Source organism: Plectrocnemia conspersa, unplaced genomic scaffold (genome assembly GCF_051122295.1).
Source record: "Plectrocnemia conspersa isolate PC_06_02 unplaced genomic scaffold, ASM5112229v1 ptg000011l, whole genome shotgun sequence".
In the NCBI taxonomy this organism is placed as follows: domain Eukaryota; kingdom Metazoa; phylum Arthropoda; class Insecta; order Trichoptera; family Polycentropodidae; genus Plectrocnemia; species Plectrocnemia conspersa.
Window position 1 is genome coordinate 29,557,501 of NW_028277175.1, and position 19,455 is coordinate 29,576,955.

Consider the following 19,455-nt stretch of genomic DNA (forward strand, 5'->3'; position numbering starts at 1 on the left):
TATTTAATAAAAAGTCCCGGCAGTTCTGGAACATTTTTCCAAAAATGCCCGGCATCCAAAGGGTTAAACAATGATGATTTATGATGCAAAATGTTTATCTAGGAAAATAAAATATCAAAAAGAATGAAAAATAAAATAGTTCATTTTCTTATGACGAATGTGTATAAAACATTAAAAACTCAAAACCTTAATGTAAATATTCAATCAAATATAAAAAAAAAACATTTAAAGGATATTTTAATATTACACAGTACATTTCTTTGTTTATAAATTATTTTGAACTCTTGCTTATTGTTTGTGAATTTTGATTTTATTTCTTTTACACATATTTATTATAATTATCGAACCATACAGAAAATCGGATATACTGGGCCCGCATCGACGTGCGAGCCCGGCAGAGTTGCCACGAGAAGAGTGTCCGTTACGCCATTGTTACCAGAGTGCCGCCAAGTATTGGCCATAATAAACCTAAATAAATTCATATATAAATAGGCCCCCTACAATGGTAACAGGTTGACGCTCACAAAGTTCTTTAGTCTATTTTTTTCTTTTTAACATTGAATAATATATCCTTCGTTGAATGCTTTTCTCTTTTTTTAAGGAGGCTCCTGAATTAGTGAAGTGCTATGGCATTGTAGAAGTCCTCTATTTTATTCACTTCAGCTGTGTTGGGGTACCACGCTCTGTTGTGAAGCTTTTTTCAGTGCTGAAGAATATCCTTAATAGTAGTTGAAGACCTTTATTAATGTTTTCATCTTCTTCTTCCTTTTAAAAAACATTTTTTCCGTTACCCTAACTTGATGATTAAGCAGTTTCTTAAGTTATTCTTGCTCCTGTATCAACTTCTCTGCTTCCAAGTTTAGGTTCTTAGCTACTGCCATAACGACTTTGATGCCTTGGGCTATATTAATATTTTAGTTTGATTAAGAACAGGGTAGCCACAGGTTTTAGATTCCTGATAGACACTCCGTGACTAGCGTATTTAATTTTTGCGTGCACTATAATAAATTATTTCTTCCAAAATGACATAAAGCTGGAAATTTGTAAAAAAAAAAGTACTCTGGTATGGTTTCCTGTGGTATTTTAGTTCATTACACTTAATTATTTTAAAGCACAATAATATTTCATGGAATAATTCAAATACTAAAACTGATTTTATTTGTTGTCTTTTGGTAATGTACTTATCTCTTTTCATGGCTCTGGTGCTATTTAATCGCAATGCAAGAACGTATAATAATTAGACGCTAAGTATTAAGTTATGGGTTCATCGTACAAAAAAGGTTCAAAGCCTTAAATATTAAATGTGAAAAATTATTGTTTTACGCGTTAAAAGCGCCATAAAGCAAAATCATTTTAAACTTACATACGTTTCGGTTAAAAATTCCAAAAGAATTAGCTAAACTCATCCCATTGACAGCTGTTTTCTGGCTATATTCACGCACAATAAAAAGTCAAGCTCGTCAATTAAACCACCCTTTCATTTAACAATTGAACTATTTAATGGAGAGATTCAATCGGTAAATCTAAAAACGGTGGAAAATTCAATTTCGGTATTTGTTCATCACAATATACAAATACGGGTTTTAAAAAAAAACCAAAAACAAAGAAACACCTTGCAGATTGGCAAAGTACTCGCCCAGAATAAGAAATATCAAAAGCATCCGTCCCTTTAAGAAAACACTAAAAAAGGATAACGCGAGCATTCGTGACTTTAATTTAATAAATATTCATTATCCTTAGTTCAGTGGCGTAGCTAGGGTATGTGCCGCCCAGGGTGATCCTTAAAATTGCTGCCCCCCCCCCATACATTTTTTTGTAGGGTCATAAAATCAGCATTTCTTAAAATAATAAGATGGTTCTTATTAAGCTCTTGTTATTCGTAGATTTATATATGTTTTAGTGCATTTAGGGTCAAGAACCACACTAGACGATCCCATCGCAAATATGCCGCCCCCAAGCAAGTGCCGCCCGGGGCGGCCCGCCCCCTCCGCCCTCCACATAGCTATGACACTGCCTTAGTGACGTTAATTTTATTGTAAAACGTGTGCATTATACGTGTAAATTATGTCGATTTATTATTTTGCAAAGCTAATAAAATAATAAATTATATATATATATAAAGCAGCCTCTGTGTTTCGAAATTTACATTTCAAATTGTTAACGTTACCATTAACCGCGATGGTGGTGTTATTTAAAGCTATAATTTCAATTTATTAATTAAAAAACATTTACTTGGTACCGCCAGATGTGCATTAATTTTTTATAATTTTGTATTTTTAAATGCAACTAATAGATGTCTCTGGTATGTTTGATATCGAATAATTATCAGACATGAAAATTTGGAACAAAGTTATTTGTCGTTTTCGATACAGATGAATAAATTTACTGTGTAATGTATACACAGTGGGAGCAAACAAGTGCTTAGTGAGTGTTGTTTTATGGCATATTATAATCGATTATTATGTGGCAAAAACATTTTCTATGACTTTCTTCTGCAGTTGCAGACTTTCAGACGTGGCCCGATTAGCATATAATGAATACGAACGTATGTAGTTACTCAGCTGCTTAAATATAATTGGCTTTATACAGCGTTACTTACCAAATACAAATATTGTCACTGCTCTGTATATAAAAAATATACATTCTGAATAATGATTTCACATTGAGTCATGTTCATCGTCAGTGGTGGAACAAAATGGAACTAAGGCCGACGATTTACCACCACTGAACGAAGAAATTCGCGTTCTACAAAAATACAATCCATCAAAATAAATATGTTAAAGTTTTACAATTAGCTCTAACAAATAATAATATTTTTCTTAAATTGAAAACAAATAATAAACAAATACAATCTTATGTCAATGTATCAGATTCGGGAAGGACAGATATAAAATAACCAGTAATCAGTTAAGTTCTTAATTGCGAGGCTCCTTCAAAATCTGCCGACACTCAAGAGTCATACGAATACGATATAAATGGTTATTAAAAAGTTAGAAAGTAAGTTTTTGGAGATGGAGGGGAGTGATTTTTATCCCCGGCTTGTGTTTTTAGCAACGTACAATGTTATACTGAAACTAAATTACAAGTAGTAATATATGATTAGTTGAAAGCCAAGGTTGCATTAGAGCTAGTGTTTCTTATTGAGATTTCTCGAGAAAAATGTCAAATCAAGAATTCTCATATTACGAGTCCTTTTCTATTTTATAAATTAAATTTGTACAAATATTTAAAAAATGTTAACCCTTTATGTGCTAAAGTACTTTGGCGTAATATACGACTGTAATGGAAGCCATTGTTATTAAAAATTACAAAGGCACAAGATGCTTGGGACAGCCCTGGCGACGTTGAAAAGTTAACAATAAGTTTCGCCATTTTATGAATGCTATAGAGTGGTAATACTTTTAAATGTTTTTCCATAGATGGCTCTATATATTTAAAGTCTTGTAATATCATTTCAAAGCATAAATGTGAGTTTATGCGTGTCTATGGCATACAAACGGTTATCAATCACTGCCCTTTTTATAACGCTGCAGAAGGCGGGGTTCATGCCTAATATGCATACTTCTTGGAAGGTTTTAATATAAGTCTGGGAATGAAAAAAAATTGTTTACTAATTTTTAACACTCGAACCCGCCTTTTTTTGCTTAAGTAATAAAAGAAGACACTCAGATAAGAAACCTTTCCGAAGGTGTTCGTGACAGGTGTTTGAAAATATGCATTCTTTCTCGGAAGATCGAAAGTATTTGAATGTTTTATGTTTTATCTTTGGTGATCTAAGAACCCGCTCCGATAAGAAGAAATTACGCATGAGAATCGGCAGAATGCAAAAAGGTTTAGGGATAATTTTTTTCGATAATCTAAAAGATTTTTATTATATAGTTTTTGTAAAGCAGTAACAGCTAAAGGGGCCTTAATTTTTTGTTAAAACAATTGTGAAGTATCAATTCTGAGAAACTGACAATTAGGGGGAAATTATTTCGTTTGCTGCACACAAGTCATAAAAATATTTTTGAATTTTGAACATAATATCTATATTTTATTTAAAAAAATATTAGTACTCAAAATAATAAAAATAAAGAACCAGAACTCTCTACATCTTTGATAAAATTATTTTCTTATTTTTCTGTAAATGTCTTATTGTATATGAAGAGCACTTTATATGCACATGGATATTACACTATGTTTTAAAAATATGATAGGTATCCTTACCGATATTACTACAGACTTATGATATGAGAGTATTGGTACAAATGTATTCAAATCGAATTTTGCTCAATAGGAGGACGCAAAAACAATTATCACTTCTTAGAAGTAAAAAATTCACGTCAAAAGCAATAAAAACGTGTCGGCGCCGTCGCGGTGGGAACGCTCGGTAACGAGCGTTCCCACTGCGACGGCGACGGCGACGACACGATTTTATTGCTTTTGACGTGGATTTTTGACTTCTGAGAAGTGATATTTGTTTTTTGCGCTCTCCTATTGGTCAAAATTCGGTTTAGATATGCTTCATTCGTTTCTCACTTATTATGAGTCGTAATATTTTTATATAAGTAAAGTCTTACTATGGGGGGGGGGGGGTTCAAGTAGGGGCATTTGCATTCCCTTTGAATTTTCCCATTTAATGAAATGAATTTTAATGAAATCAAAATATTAAATAAAAAGCAATCACTGACTGGCTAACTTTTACGTAGTGCTATACCTAGTAAAAAATATTATTGCTCGAATAAATTCGTAAAACACGCATAAATTAGATAAATTAGATTGGACTAAAAATGATTAGAGCTAAAATAGAGTAGTACGGGTCAGGTGCAGGCACTATTTTCGTCGTCAAGGTAGCAAAGAATACAGCAAAAAAATTATCCAAGCAAATGTGAGAAATACAGAGAGATAAAATGATCTGGGGGTGCTTCTTATATTTTGGAATGGAAGGTATCTACTTAATCGACGAAATAGTTAAGGTAATGAATGATAAAATTGTCTTGGAATATGTTTTATCTTCTTTATGGAATAGTACGATAACTTACGTTTAGATGCAAATTCATATATGTTTTTGCACCCTCAGAAAATAGCCAGTAATGTTTTTTTATCAATTAGATCACTGCAGTAAAGACGAGATATTAAATAAATATTATTAATATTTAATTAAATAATAGGTGAAAATGTGAAAAATAATTATTTACCCAGCTCTTAAATAATAACGTCATAATTAAGAAAAACAATCGATTATACAACTCAATGAGCAAACAAAAGAATCAAATCAAAACAAAAGAGTATGTCACGTCAAACTATAATCGTTTATAAATTATAATCGTTTTGAATCGTTATTATTTTTAAATTAATATGTTATAATAAATAGTCGTAGAATTGTAGAAAAAGCTGGAGTCGATAAAATAAAAAATGTCAAGAACTAGTGCTTATAAATTTAAGGTTTAAGTTTGTTTAATTTAATCATGTCTAGGATTCTAAAGTTGTCAAGATCAACCGTGAGACTAAACCTTATGCCGAACAAGTGTATTCGTTACACTGATGCTATACAAATGAACGTAACGATCGGAGGTTTGGACGCTTTAGATAAAGATATATTTTTAATAGACCAGTCGATGTTTATACATATACTTTTATACTAATACAAGTGCCAACGTTCAATGGAATCTGTCAATCTGTATTACGAATACCCAGTAAAGATTGCAAATAAAAAAAATTTAATACTGGTATTACCTAGAAAAAAAACAGTCTTGTAATTATTATTATTTTAATTAATTAAATAAATAACGTTTTACAGTGTATATTGATTAGCAAAACCAAAGCATTTGAACACCCCGGCAATTATTGTCTCGATATATTAAATATTTTATTTATATCAATATCACTTAGGTACTTCTAAAAATACTTTTTACGCTGAATCTTAATTGTATTATATACGAGTACCAATAAAAATCAATAATTCGACTGTGTACAAAAATTTTTAATTTATACATATTTATTTTAATTATAGCACATTAAATATTTGTTATATTGCAATAATATTTATTTTCGTATGATTTATCTTTTGCTTATTTATTTATTTCTTCTCACGTTAAACATTAATTAAATTTAAGTAATAAATGTTTGTGTGAATACTATAGAATAAAAAATACGCAAATACTACATAATATTATTTTAATTTGCTATCTTACGTCGATAACACTACTTAGGTTAATCATCTACAATAAGCATCCGTTGCTGCTTTCAAGCAATAAGACATTGTTTTTATAGTTCTGAATCATAAATATATAGTTTTAAACAAATAAAATATACAGAATTAATAAAAAAAAATTAAAATAAATTTTGGTACTATTAGTATTTTATTTAGTAATACTGGTAGTATCGAAGGTCGATTTCTGCTCTAGTATCGGAACTACCGGTATTGCAAATCTTAGTATCCAGTGACAGCTTTGTCAAATGTCAAATTTTTTAAATTATGGCCGTTACGCAAATTAAAAAAAATAAGAAAGGTTGTAAAAATGACAATCTGTTTCCACCCCTAAATCAATACATTGGCTTGATGCTCTAGATAAGAGCCATAGCACATTCTTTTAACAATAAATACTTAAATGTTTTAAGCTGCGGCAGTGATCGTGTCTTAAAAACAAATAATTTACAAAAATGTGAAAAAAGCATTTTTTTAAATTTTATTTTGCTTTTATTTTTAATATAAAACAATTTTACTCTTTTTACTTTTTTCTCTAAAATGATTTTTAACGAAGATACAATTTTTTAAATTTTTTAAATGGTCACCTTTTTAAAACGAAACGGTAGATATAGCTGGTTAACAAATATATCTAAGATGTTTACAAAGTATATTTTTTGGCAAAAAAATTATGCTAATATAATAAAAGCAACAGAAGTTATCGCGTCTTTAATTTTTGTTAAAACCATATATAAACCTATTTACTTCAGGCAAAATATGTTTTTATAAGGAATCGAGTTAGGCTAAGTTAGGCTACGATTTATCGTACCCCAACCTAGCCTAACTTTAAAGATAATTGTATGGGAAAATATAAATTTATGTACATAAGTTCTCAATTTTATACTTTTAGGGACATATGGAGGCGGTCACCAGGGCGGTGCAACGGGTGCAAGGTACTCAGGCTGCATATTATGAGGGGGTCCAATTTTTTTACAAAAAAAATTTTTTTGAACTTTTTTATAAAAAATATAATTTGATTGTTTTTTTTTATATTGCACCTTCTTATACTTTGAAACCTTTATACCTTGTCCTTATTGCACCGCCCTTGTAGATAAATTTATTAAATTTATTTCGTTTTTATCTACATATAGTAAAATTCATAATTCATAAAATTTATTTTGCTTTTATCTTCATATAAGGGCAGTTACAAGGGCGGCGCAACAAGCGCAAGGTACCCAGGTTATATAGTATAAAAGGTTGCATTTAAAAAAAACAATTCAAAATATTAATTTTCATAAAAAGTTCGAAAAAATATTTTTGTAAAAAATTGGACCCCCTCTTAATATGCAGCCTGGGTACCTTGCACCCATTGCACCGCCCTGGTGACCGCCTCAATATGGTCCTAAAGGTATAAAATTAAGAACATGTGTATATAAATTTATATATTCCATTAAGCAAAAATCTTTAGAGTTAGGCTAGGTTGGGGTATGATTTATCGTACCCTAATATAGCCTAACTCAACCTTACTCAATCCCTTATAAAAACACATTTTGCCAAAAAATAATTGGTTTATATATGGAATTTACTCAAAATTAAGGACACGATAACTTCCGCTGTTTTAATTATATCAGCTTAATTATTTGCCAAAAAATAGATCTTGTAAACATCTCAAATATATATGTTAGCCAACTATATCCACCATTTTGTTTCAAAATTATGGCTATTAAAAAAATAAAAAAATCGTATCTTTGTAAAACACATTTTAGAGAAAAAAGTAAAAAGAGCAAAAATGTTTTATATTAAAAATAAAAGTAAAATAAATTTAAAAAAAATGCTTTTCGTACATTTTTGTCAATTATTTTTTTTAATATACGATCACTGCCGCAGTCTTAAACATTTTAAATTTTTTAAAGTCCCCGTTGATACACTGACCTAAGCGATAAATGTATCTCAAATTCCTGGCATAATGACATCATACACTTTCATCGTTGCATAGGTCAAACCCGTGTAAAATATTTATAAATATGGTGTAATAAATTGAATAAAACAGTCGGGCGAAGCGAAGTTTTGATTTCGGAAGTATATGAAATAATAGATTTTTTGCTATTCACTTGTTAAATATTAATTAAGTAAGAGCAACGAGTGGTGTTTACAAAACAATCGGGAGCTCTACAGCCTCTTTCAAGAAAAGTGTCTTCATCTTCATCAGAGTTGGAACATTCCAGGAAAATATTATTGTTACCGGTAAATGTTCGGTTTATATGAAGTTTAAAAATGGGATAGCAAACCTAACCTAACCGGCAAACGGTTGACGATGCTAGATTTATATAAAGTTGAAAAATATGGAACAGTGTACCTAGCTAATCAATGACCGGTATATATGAAGTTTAGTCATTTAATAGCGAACTTAATCTATGTAGAACCGCCGTCGGTGTATACTCTTAATACTGTTAATCTTTTAACAGCCCGACTTCACGGCTTCCATCATATAGAAATAATATATACATGTTTTTATTGCTTTACAGCGAATCGCTTAGGTCAGTGCATCAGCTTTGAAAATAATATCAGATTATATTCTTTAACAATATTGTTTGATAATTTTAAGTAAATATTGCGCCTTTATTTGGTATCACGGCGCCCCACAAGATCTAGCGCCTGTACTGCCTACCCTTCGGGCCGACCCTGATTCAAACATAAAAATATAATAGTATTTAAATAAAATTGATTAGATTTTTTTATGAATATTTAAAGTGTTCCGCTGAAAAAAAATGTTTGTCATCACTTATCTGCGTATTTAAAATTAAAATGTTTCAAAGTTAATGCGTATTCGAGAATTTTTTCACTTGTGCTACGTGTAAATATTATTCAAATATTTAAACATTGGATCATGACGCCTCGTTTACAAGTGTCTATAATGTGACGGTCAAAAGAGGTATACGTTTTCTCTCTCAGGGTGGCAGCACTGCGCGGTGGAATGGTGCAATATTTGACCGTTTCGTTGCAAAATATGCAGGGAAATGCGTTACATTCGATTAGAATGTATAAAAATTATTTATTTCATATATACTATATTTACTGGCGCAATGTTCGTGTGTAATTGAATCGTTCTCCTTATAAATTACATAATTAATGTTAATTATTTTAAAACACCTGTGTTAAAGGGACGTAGTCTACTATTTAAAACGATTATTCAAATATGATCATATTTTTTTAATCATAATTTACTAATAAATCAACGAAAGGTATATACAAGTAATTTCATATATACATATACTAGCTTTATGGCTTTGCCCGGGATAGATTTAACCTCATTATTTTTTCACTATAATTAGTTTTATTCATTCCGTTATTCCACGTTTATCTAAATACTTAGTTATATATAAAATTTATAGGTTCTTATCTTCACGAATTACAGTAGCACGTAATCGATTGTCAGCACGTCGCTGTGAAGTTTCTTTAGCGGTTTAGTGATAATTAGTATTTTTTCTTTATTAAAAATATGATTATATTACACAAAAATTAAAAAAAACAGTTATTGTGAACACAAAAATAGTGAGCACCATGCCACATATTATTTCCAGCTCTTTGAGAAGCCGAATGCGTTCTCAAGGAACGCGATTGCGACTCTCTATGACACTTTTAAGCTCGCAACGTTATCAACACTGCCCTTTAGCAGCTTTAAAAAAATATTAATTGAATAGACGCTACGCCAAGAATGCAACAAATTGTATCCTAACGCTTCTAACAAAAAGACACTAGGATTAAAATGCGCATACAACCTGTACTCTTATACAGATATCTCAGAAATTGTTTTTGAATTTTCTACAAGAAGATCCAAATATTCCAGATAATAAAGCCATATTTGAGGATGCTACGATCTAACGTATCGTACAGAACGCGAATGAACAATAAGATATTGAAATAATACGCGCTCCGTATAACGAAGCCGAGTATCCTCGACGTTTTATTGCAAACTTTGGTGATGTGTATTAAACACTTACATCCCTGCTCACTCTAAGTCATCGACGGAAGTATTTCTGCCTAAAACACGTCCGCCTAAACTAATCTGGAAAATGTAACAACGTGACATTGCCTACCACAACGACTACAGATCTTGCTGTACGTGAGTGAATCCAAATTTGTGAAAAAATCGCATTAACTGGTCGGCAAAAATGACTTGTTGCAAAAACGCGTTAAAAGCGCAATAAAAAGATTCTGACGGACGTAGCGATTTACGATTCTGAGAGATTGGCAACACCTAAATACACAATAAACAATGGCCGCTCGGTGCTTTAAACAAAAGGTGGCTCTTGTATTGACAAATACCGATAGCTGGTGGTTTGCGGGATTGCAAATTTTTACATTCAAACTACAACGATTCAACGAAAAAATATTTTTGTGAGAAAGACAGACAAACAACTAATCTAAATTCATCCCAAAATGGTAGCAATTAGTGAATGGTTCGAGTGCGATATAACTACATATAACTTTACTTTCTTTTAATCTATTCACACTACAACTTCGCTCACCGAATCTATGCATATGACCCGTCAGTCCAGAGAAAAGCAGCTGCTTTCATTTCAATCATCAAGTTATCATTCTTGAACGTTCAAGAGCTCAACTCCATCTTTGAAAATATATTTAATATTTTGTAATATCTAGAATAATAAAGATATCATTATCATCTCCTTAATACTTTCAATTATCATTTTTCATAAGGTAGTTATACTTTTAAATGCGTCAAGGTGCATATCAAAGTTAACACTACCGGCTATTGCGAACCAAACCCTTTTTTTGTCGTTCCAAAGAGACGAGGTTTACGCTTCTCTTTGGGACTACGGAACTACATCCCTGCGCGATAGCTTAATGTTGACAGCGATAAAAGTTGCAAACGTCGGTAAAACCACAGAGTGTTGCATAATCATGCTTCAATGATTGAGTCGATCGCTCTTCCATTCGGACGGTGTTTTTCTGTGGTCTAAGACACATCATAGAAAAATTGACAGATGCCATCTGTTAAATAATTTGGATATTTGTATTGACAATCCAATATGTATTTATTTAAGCATTTTTTGGTTGTTGTCCTGTTGGTGTCTTTACACGTAAGTTATTTTTTACGTTTTATATCATATTTATTTATTTTAGTTTCGTTACTAAAAAATAATTATAACTTTTTATGTCTTTTGTGCTTTTCACAAATAAATTCAATTATTTGGGACTAGTGTTTAAAAAGTATTAATCTAATCTAAAGTATTTAAGCAAATTAAAATAAAATATTGTTGAAATCCGAAAGGGAAAATAAATTTTAACTGAAAATAGATGCTGATAAAAATGTGGGAGATCATCTATGATACTATCAGTTTTATGATTTATTAAAAGGTATTATGATCTTGTTTTAATGTGAGGACATGTTTTGATTATTGTTTCAAAAAATGATTACGGTGATGTTACCAAAACAAATAGCATTTTCAAGATGTCTTATTTTTTAATTATTACTTAAATTATTACTCATATTTGTTTTTGCAACGGAAGGCGCCTTTCCTGCGCCCGACGTTTCTTTTACCTCAGTTGGGGTTATCATCCGGAACGAAGTCTTGATTTTATTTCTTCTGACGTACGCTTCTTGTTTTTTTTTTGTTTTGTTTATATGAAATCAACAAATGCATTATATATCATTAATATATTTAGATTTACAGTATGTTTGTTTAGGTGTATTTGACATTGATTTATTGAAATTTAATTTATCTGAACTTGTTTTTTTCAACGTCTTTTTTATTTTATATCCTAATTTTTTTTTTATGTTTATGCATATGTTTAAATGAATGAATAAAATTTTAGGCAAAAAAAAAAAAAAAATATAAATATATTTAGCTTTACAACCACTGCAAAATGTTCTTTAATAAACGTTTAAATAAAAAGAGTCGATTGCATTCTCAACATTCGCAGCATTTTATAAAATCGTACCGGAGAGTTCCAGCTTACTTTCACTCATGATTATATGGATGACTTTGCTGCTTAAGCGTAGAAAAAAAATAATACGGATATTTAAAATGACCGAAAAATCAAAATTAAAATTAAAATATTTTTGAGTTCGCGATATTGCAAACATGTTTGTATTTTTCGATTTTCTATGTATTGTATATAATGCTTTGCATTGCAAAAAATTGCTGTACATACAAATGAAAAACGTGAGCATTATATAAACAATACGACATTTAATTTGAATAAGATATACTAATTATAAATAAAGATAATTATCGATACGACCTTTGTGTATATTAGTAAATATTATTGTTTATTCTCGCAGTCTGCAAGTCGTCTAGACTTCCATTTTATATCTTGGATTCAGGTGACTTGGTTTGCCATGAATTGGAAAGCGGCTGCTTACTCTGTCGTGTTGATTGACGTCGTTTGTTCCAAGTCGTAAGCGAAGTAGGAATATCCGACTAATGAAAGTTTAAGATCTAAGGCGTAACGCCGTGTTCGATTTTATATACTTTCTCAAAGATATAAGAGGTCATTCACCCATCGACCTATTTGTTATTGTCTATTAGCTATCTTTACCACCTGAGTTTAAATATATATTGTTTTATATGATATTGCTTCAGGAAGATTATTATATTACTGATTAGGTTTTCCTAGATATGCTTAATATCACAGTGACAACGATTGATTATATGCTGGAATAATATATTTACTCAAATCTTTAAAAATAAAATGTTATGTCCTGGGTGTCAGGATATTTATCTTTATAAAAAACAAAGCTCGTTTCTTACTTGTTATAAATTATTATTATGCAACAATTTTAAGCCAGTCCACGTATATATTATATAATAATTGCTTAATATACGTGAAGTCATTATAGTATTGTCTGCATCTCAAAGATTCAGTGTCTTTGAAGGTGAGATGAAGAGAGAAGCGGCTGCTTTCTCGATCCGCTCCGTCTTTGATGGTGGTTTTGAGTACACACGGACTCTCGTTTGTGTAAGTTGGGAGCTATCTGTGTGTTTTAGATTAAGGCGCTATCTATCCGTTTCTATACACTTGATTTGCCTAAAGGAGATTTCGTGCTCATACACGTGCTTAACTTAACGACTTGATTGCAGTGGGAACGCTCGTTACCGAGTGTTCCCACTGCAACAGCGCCAACATGATTTTAGGTGATAATTGTTTTTGCGCTCTCCTATTGATCAAAATTTGGTTTGAATATACTTTGACCTATCCGTAGTATTGGTAAGGATAGCTATCATATTTTTTAAATATAGTGTAATATCCAACTATGTGTAGTTGTACAGACTCATTATAGAGCTACATACGAGATGTGAAGTCTGTTTCTACTTATTATTCCGCTTATTTTTCCATAATTAGATTAATACGTTTTAAATTTGTATGTCCATTTTAATATTTTTGTAAATGTTTAGTATGAAAGCACCGCTGGCATGGCTGCTGCAAGGCGAAGAAGTAGAAAGGACTATTCTGACGAAAGGGAAATAATGTACCAGCCTACCATGAGCGTAGAAAAAGATTCGGACCAGTCTTATGTAAATGTCTATAAGAGAGAAAAAAAGCGCAAGCGCAGTAAAATCGTTAGGGAAGATTCTGAAGAGCATCATCATTATCACGAAGAGTTACCCGATATTATAGAAGAAGATTCAGAGCCCGATCATCATCATGAACATCACGAGCACCTAGAGGATTTTACCGTTCCCGAAATTGAAATACATACTCACAATCACGAGCATGCGCATGTCGAAGAACCTCATATTGAAGAAGATCATCATGAACATCACGAGCACCACGAGGACCACACTGTTCCCGATATAGAAATACATACTCACAAGCAGGAGCATGCGCATTGTGAAAAACCTGATATTGAAGAACATCACGAGCACCACGAGAATGTTGAACATGAACATCACGAGCACCACGATGACGTTGAACATGAACATCACGAGCACCACGATGATGTTGAACATGAACATCACGAGCACCACGATGATGTTGAGCATGAACATCACGAGCACCACGAGGATTTTGATATACCCGATATTAAAATACATACCTACAAACACGAACATTCGCATATTGACGAAGAATTGCCAGAAAAACCCGATTGTAATAACCACAAACATAAACACGAATCTGATGAAGAATCACGTGAACACGATCAATATGAACACGTACATATTCATGCTCCAGATGATGGTCATTACGAACATATACATGTTCATGAAATTATAAGTTCCGACGATGACAACCACTCGCATCACAAACACCACGATTCTGACTATGACGACTTCAATTATGACGACCCCGAATACGACGATTACGACCCTGAAGATTATTACCACGAATCTGATCATTCGCAGCCATCGTTCCCAGACTGGGATTCGAGCAACGACGATCATCATCCACCCGGCGGTACTAATGGACCGGTTATATTTTCTCATAATCGGTATATCAGAATTAATTCTCAACATCCGGAGGGGGGGCAAATAGTCTGGGTCGACCATGATGGGGTTGTTCATACATTAAATAATATTGCTTCTCTCAATTTTAACTGTTATGGTATGCAAATGGACACTACATGATCGCAATGAAAAAATAATGTAACCATACTGATTAAGTGCAGGGTGGTTCACGAGTTTGTTAATATGACGTTTAGAAAAAAATATATAAAATAGAAAAATAAAACAAATTGCATTTTATTGTTTTGATTTAATTAACAAATTAAACTTTATATATATACAATCTAATCATTTTTATTTTGTATTACATAACGTAGAATATCAATACTTCAGTGTATATTTTACTTTGAGATAATCCCAAAGATAGAAGTCTAAAGCTAATCTATATCCTTCTCCCCATTTGCTTTATGTCTCAAAGTAATAAATAGTAAAGTCGGTCTTCCTTTGACTATTCATCAATCCTTACATTATTTTAAATATACAATAAATTTTATTTTAATGCTACGCAATCTACAGTTTGACGATTATTGATTTTACCACTGCGAATATAAAAAAAACAATCATAAAAATACTTTCAGCTTACGATACTGTCGCTCACTTTCTGTATACTAGCACTGGCGTCGGGGCTCTCAAGCCCTAGCAGAATAATCATTTGCGAACAAACTTAAAACACATTATAATTTTATTATTAAATTATTATATAAAATAACAACCAGTTAAACATTTTTTGCTATTATAAGTAATGCACGAGCTAGTGATATTTTAATTATTTTTTATTAATGGCGCGCACCTTGAGACTTAAGCCGGTAAGAGATTTCTCACGGTGTTCCATTTTAACAAAGAAACATATTTTTTTCAAATGATTAAAACGCTTTACCAGAAACCGAACTGGCCTTTTTTATATAAGCTAACTCCCTTAATTGTGAAGAGAAGTAATTTAATTGATAAACCAGATCAAAAAAAAATGTTTATAAATACAATTTATAATAAAAATAATACTTGTACCATAAGGGATAGAAACGCATAAGCAATTATAGAAACGTCATGGTCTAACAGGCCAGACACCAGTTTTGTAGGGTTAAAAAGAATTAATAACATTGTTTTTGCTCTAATTATCACAAAGATTCAATGTGTTTGAAATTAACATACAGTTGGCTTTAAAATTTTGTGAAAAATTCAGAATTTAAAATAAAAAAACTGTATTGAATTAGCTTTTACGTGTATATTTAAATGAGCAATAATAATAATAACAACATATATTTTTGTTTGGGGTCTAAGAGGTATGTTTGACCAAGACTTTAAGATTTTTATTTAATATTTCCTAAAACGAAATTTTAATTTAAAGTAAATTTCAATATAAAAGTTACTGCGCAAAATATAATTTTATTTTATTTTTAATAATATTAATAATTCAACAATAAACATCTGGTATAGCAAAAAATAAGCAAAACTAATGTAAAAAATTGTGCTCTTGGAAGAATTATAAAATAAAATATTTTAAATATGAAGTAAATCGTCATTACATACGTGATGAGCGTGAATAAGTCAATAGTATCAAGCAGTTTTGAGGTTAATTTAATTAATCATACATACAAGTTTTTATTCAGCAATCTTTGAGATGATATATAATTAAACATGCTATAACATTTGTGCAAAAACGATTTATTTTATATATATATCATATATGTTAATACACCATATTATGCATCTCGAGTTGTTAACTTATTCACGCACACTATGGATATATTTTTAAATGTATATATTTTTAGCATATTAACAAACTAATGCACTACCCAATCGATATATAATAGATATAATATTTTTAGTGTTCTTTTTCTATAGGTTTGTACGATTGAAATTCTCTACAGTCTAAAAGTTTATATTTTTTCACGAGCTTGTGTCTGCTATGTGGCAGATATCCTCAGATGCTGGTCAAAATGTTGGCCCAGTATCTCTTCAATATCTTGCAAAGCAAAATATAAAATTTTTGTCTACATATTGTAACCATACTAATAAAGTTGTTTCTTATATATTTTGTACAAAGCTATAGTTCATAATAAATACTTAAACACCAACCCAGAGTTTTTATTTACCTTTATAAAGACAATTAGACTTACTAGGTTAAACTGTCAATATTCTTCAATTTCTGTTTTATCATAGCAAACAGGAAATATTCCACTAATAATACATATCATATTTACAGACAGATGGTTTTTCAGTTTACATATTGGACACGGTTTTGAAACGTCAAAAAGACATGGAGCTGGATGTGTTTCAGGGAATTTATTAATTCAACTACATTACTGGTGAATTCTTTTTCGTGTATTATATTGTCAATTTAGTAAAATAAACATAATACAACTGTCATCGAAAGAACCAAAAAATAACTTCATCGACATTCGATGTCCTTTAAATCAAGTAAAACCATGTTAGTAAACAGGCTTTGAGTTACAATGCAAGAAATATTACTTTATAAAATTCTTTGACAACTTCACAGCTTACAAAAAAAGTTAAAACATATATTTTTAAATCACAAATTGTACATTGTTCGTTAAAATATAACATAATTAGTTGAACATATTTCGTTTTAAATTACTATTTACAAAATGATCTTCAAGTCGTTGCCTCTTCATTTGCCTTACAATCGGGCTTTGTTCTCTCTTGCTTTTCTGCGGTTGACTGAAGCTCCTGTTGAACTGAGTGGCAGTAGATGTCTTCTTGACAATTCCTTCGGTTGAAGTTAGTCTTCTTTGATTGATTTTATCCATCTTGGCTATCCTTATGTGGTTCCTCAGTTTGATCCTCAATTATTTGTTGCTCTCAATGATTTTGTAAAAACAAAATGATAAGATATTTGCAATATTTTGGTAAAATCAAAAATTAAAAAATATTATACCTAAAGATTCTTGCAGCTACTTTGTGTGGAAGTTTTCCGATTATATCTACATTTGGGTTAACCACAGATGAAGATTCCATAACACGGAGAAATGTAAAAAATCCTTCCATTTTAAAGTAGTGAATTAAATATTCACAAATTGGATTGATTATGGTTATGAAAAAGTGGCACCTCAGTTGAATTAGAACGTAGCTCGCCGAAATATAAGGTACATGAAATTGAACGTAGTACGCCGAAATCGTTAAGTTATGTTGTAAAGGTACTACAAAATATGTGAAGGTATATTTCATTCTGCATTATGTATAACATCGTAGAGCTTATCTTTAACATACATATTTAACAAGAAAATCTTCAATAAAAATATATTATTATATTAATAACATAAAATAAATACACGATATATTATATACAGGTTTTAAAGTCCTTCAGCGTCAATTTACTTTTCAATCCAATGCTTAAATTATAATTTTACTACCTAGCTTGCCTCCTAGAGACCGATAAGTATCTTCCTAGTGAAAAAATATTAGAAAATTTATTATTAAAAGTAATTAAACCCGTAATAGAGGAACATAATCTATTGCAAAATATCAATTTAGCTTTAAAAAAAACATTCTACAATAGAGTAAGTGCATAGGTTGACTAAATATTCCAATGAAAACTTTGAAAATAAAAAATATTGCTTAGCCGTATTATTAGATAACTCAGGCTTTTGACAAAGTGTGGCACCTTGGACTACTATTCAAAATAAAGAGACTGCTTACACACAACTTCTTAAAGATTTTCAAATTAAGAACGGACAAATAAACACAAAACTGTACCAAATATTATCTTTTTAGTTTAGTGACAGATAATGTACACAATCGGTATACCTCTTTTTAATGACGTCACGTGTGAGTTGTCTGGCCTTTTATAAATTTATGAGCAAATACAGAACTTCAATTTATATATTAAATATAAAGAATACATTTACTCTCATTAAAATAGTTTTTAATATTTTATATTTATTTTTACTTTTTATTCGAGTAGTAGTAATTTAATATTTATTAAAAAAATAAAATAAAAACAGAAGCAAGATCTATATATTTTTTTTTTAAAATTGAATGGAGCCTAAATATAACTAAATGCTCATGTCTCATAATAATTACCTACTAGTATGATTTAATAAGCTTATGAATTGTAAATATTGTCGTATGTACATATATACATATGTATGTACATATGTATATATTGTATACATATACTAAGAAGTCAAAATTTATAGACATTTACATTTACCGAGCCCGAAAATGTAATTAAAAATATTTTTTAGAGTAATCACTTAATTTTGAATGTTATTCTTAGTAAGTGATTTTTTTTTATATGTTTTACGTCATCGATATAGCAGTACAGGCAGTTCTCGAGTTACGACCACCTCGACTTATGACCATTCGGAGTTACGACGAAAAAAAAAGTTGTAAAAATTTTTTTTTTTATGTCATATACATAATTTCAAGACTGGTTTGATAACTGTTTCATTCCAGAAGTAAAGAAGAACTGTGATGAAAACGACATAGCTTTTAACATTTTATTGATTCTTGATAATGCTCCAGGCCATCCTCCACACTTATCACATCCAAATATAACAGTGGTTTATTTACCTCCAAACACCACCAGCATTCTACAGCCGATGGATCAAGGGGGTATTGCTAACTTCAAAGCCCATTATTTAAGAATCACTTTTGCCCAAGCAATTGCAGGAACAGACAAACATCAGACATTGAGAGAATTTTGGAAAAATTACAACATCTTTCATGCAACAAACAATATCTCAAAAGGATGGTCCAAAGAACCGACGAATTGTATGAACGGCATATGGAACAAAATCTTAAAAAGATATAATGACAATATGTATTTTAATAAAGAAGGGGAAATAGATGAGATAG

At 30.8% G+C, this 19,455-nt stretch overlaps 1 protein-coding gene across 1 annotated transcript; it reads left to right on the forward strand.

The window, feature by feature from the left end:
• Positions 1–11,076: 11,076 nt before the first annotated feature.
• Positions 11,077–14,867, forward strand: LOC148230217 (uncharacterized). Its single transcript, XM_088198695.1, has 2 exons — positions 11,077–11,271; positions 13,591–14,867. Exons 1-2 carry the CDS (start codon positions 11,221–11,223, stop codon positions 14,758–14,760), a joined length of 1,221 nt encoding a protein of 406 aa, XP_088054821.1. The 5' UTR covers positions 11,077–11,220; the 3' UTR covers positions 14,761–14,867.
• The last annotated feature ends 4,588 nt before the right edge of the window (positions 14,868–19,455 follow it).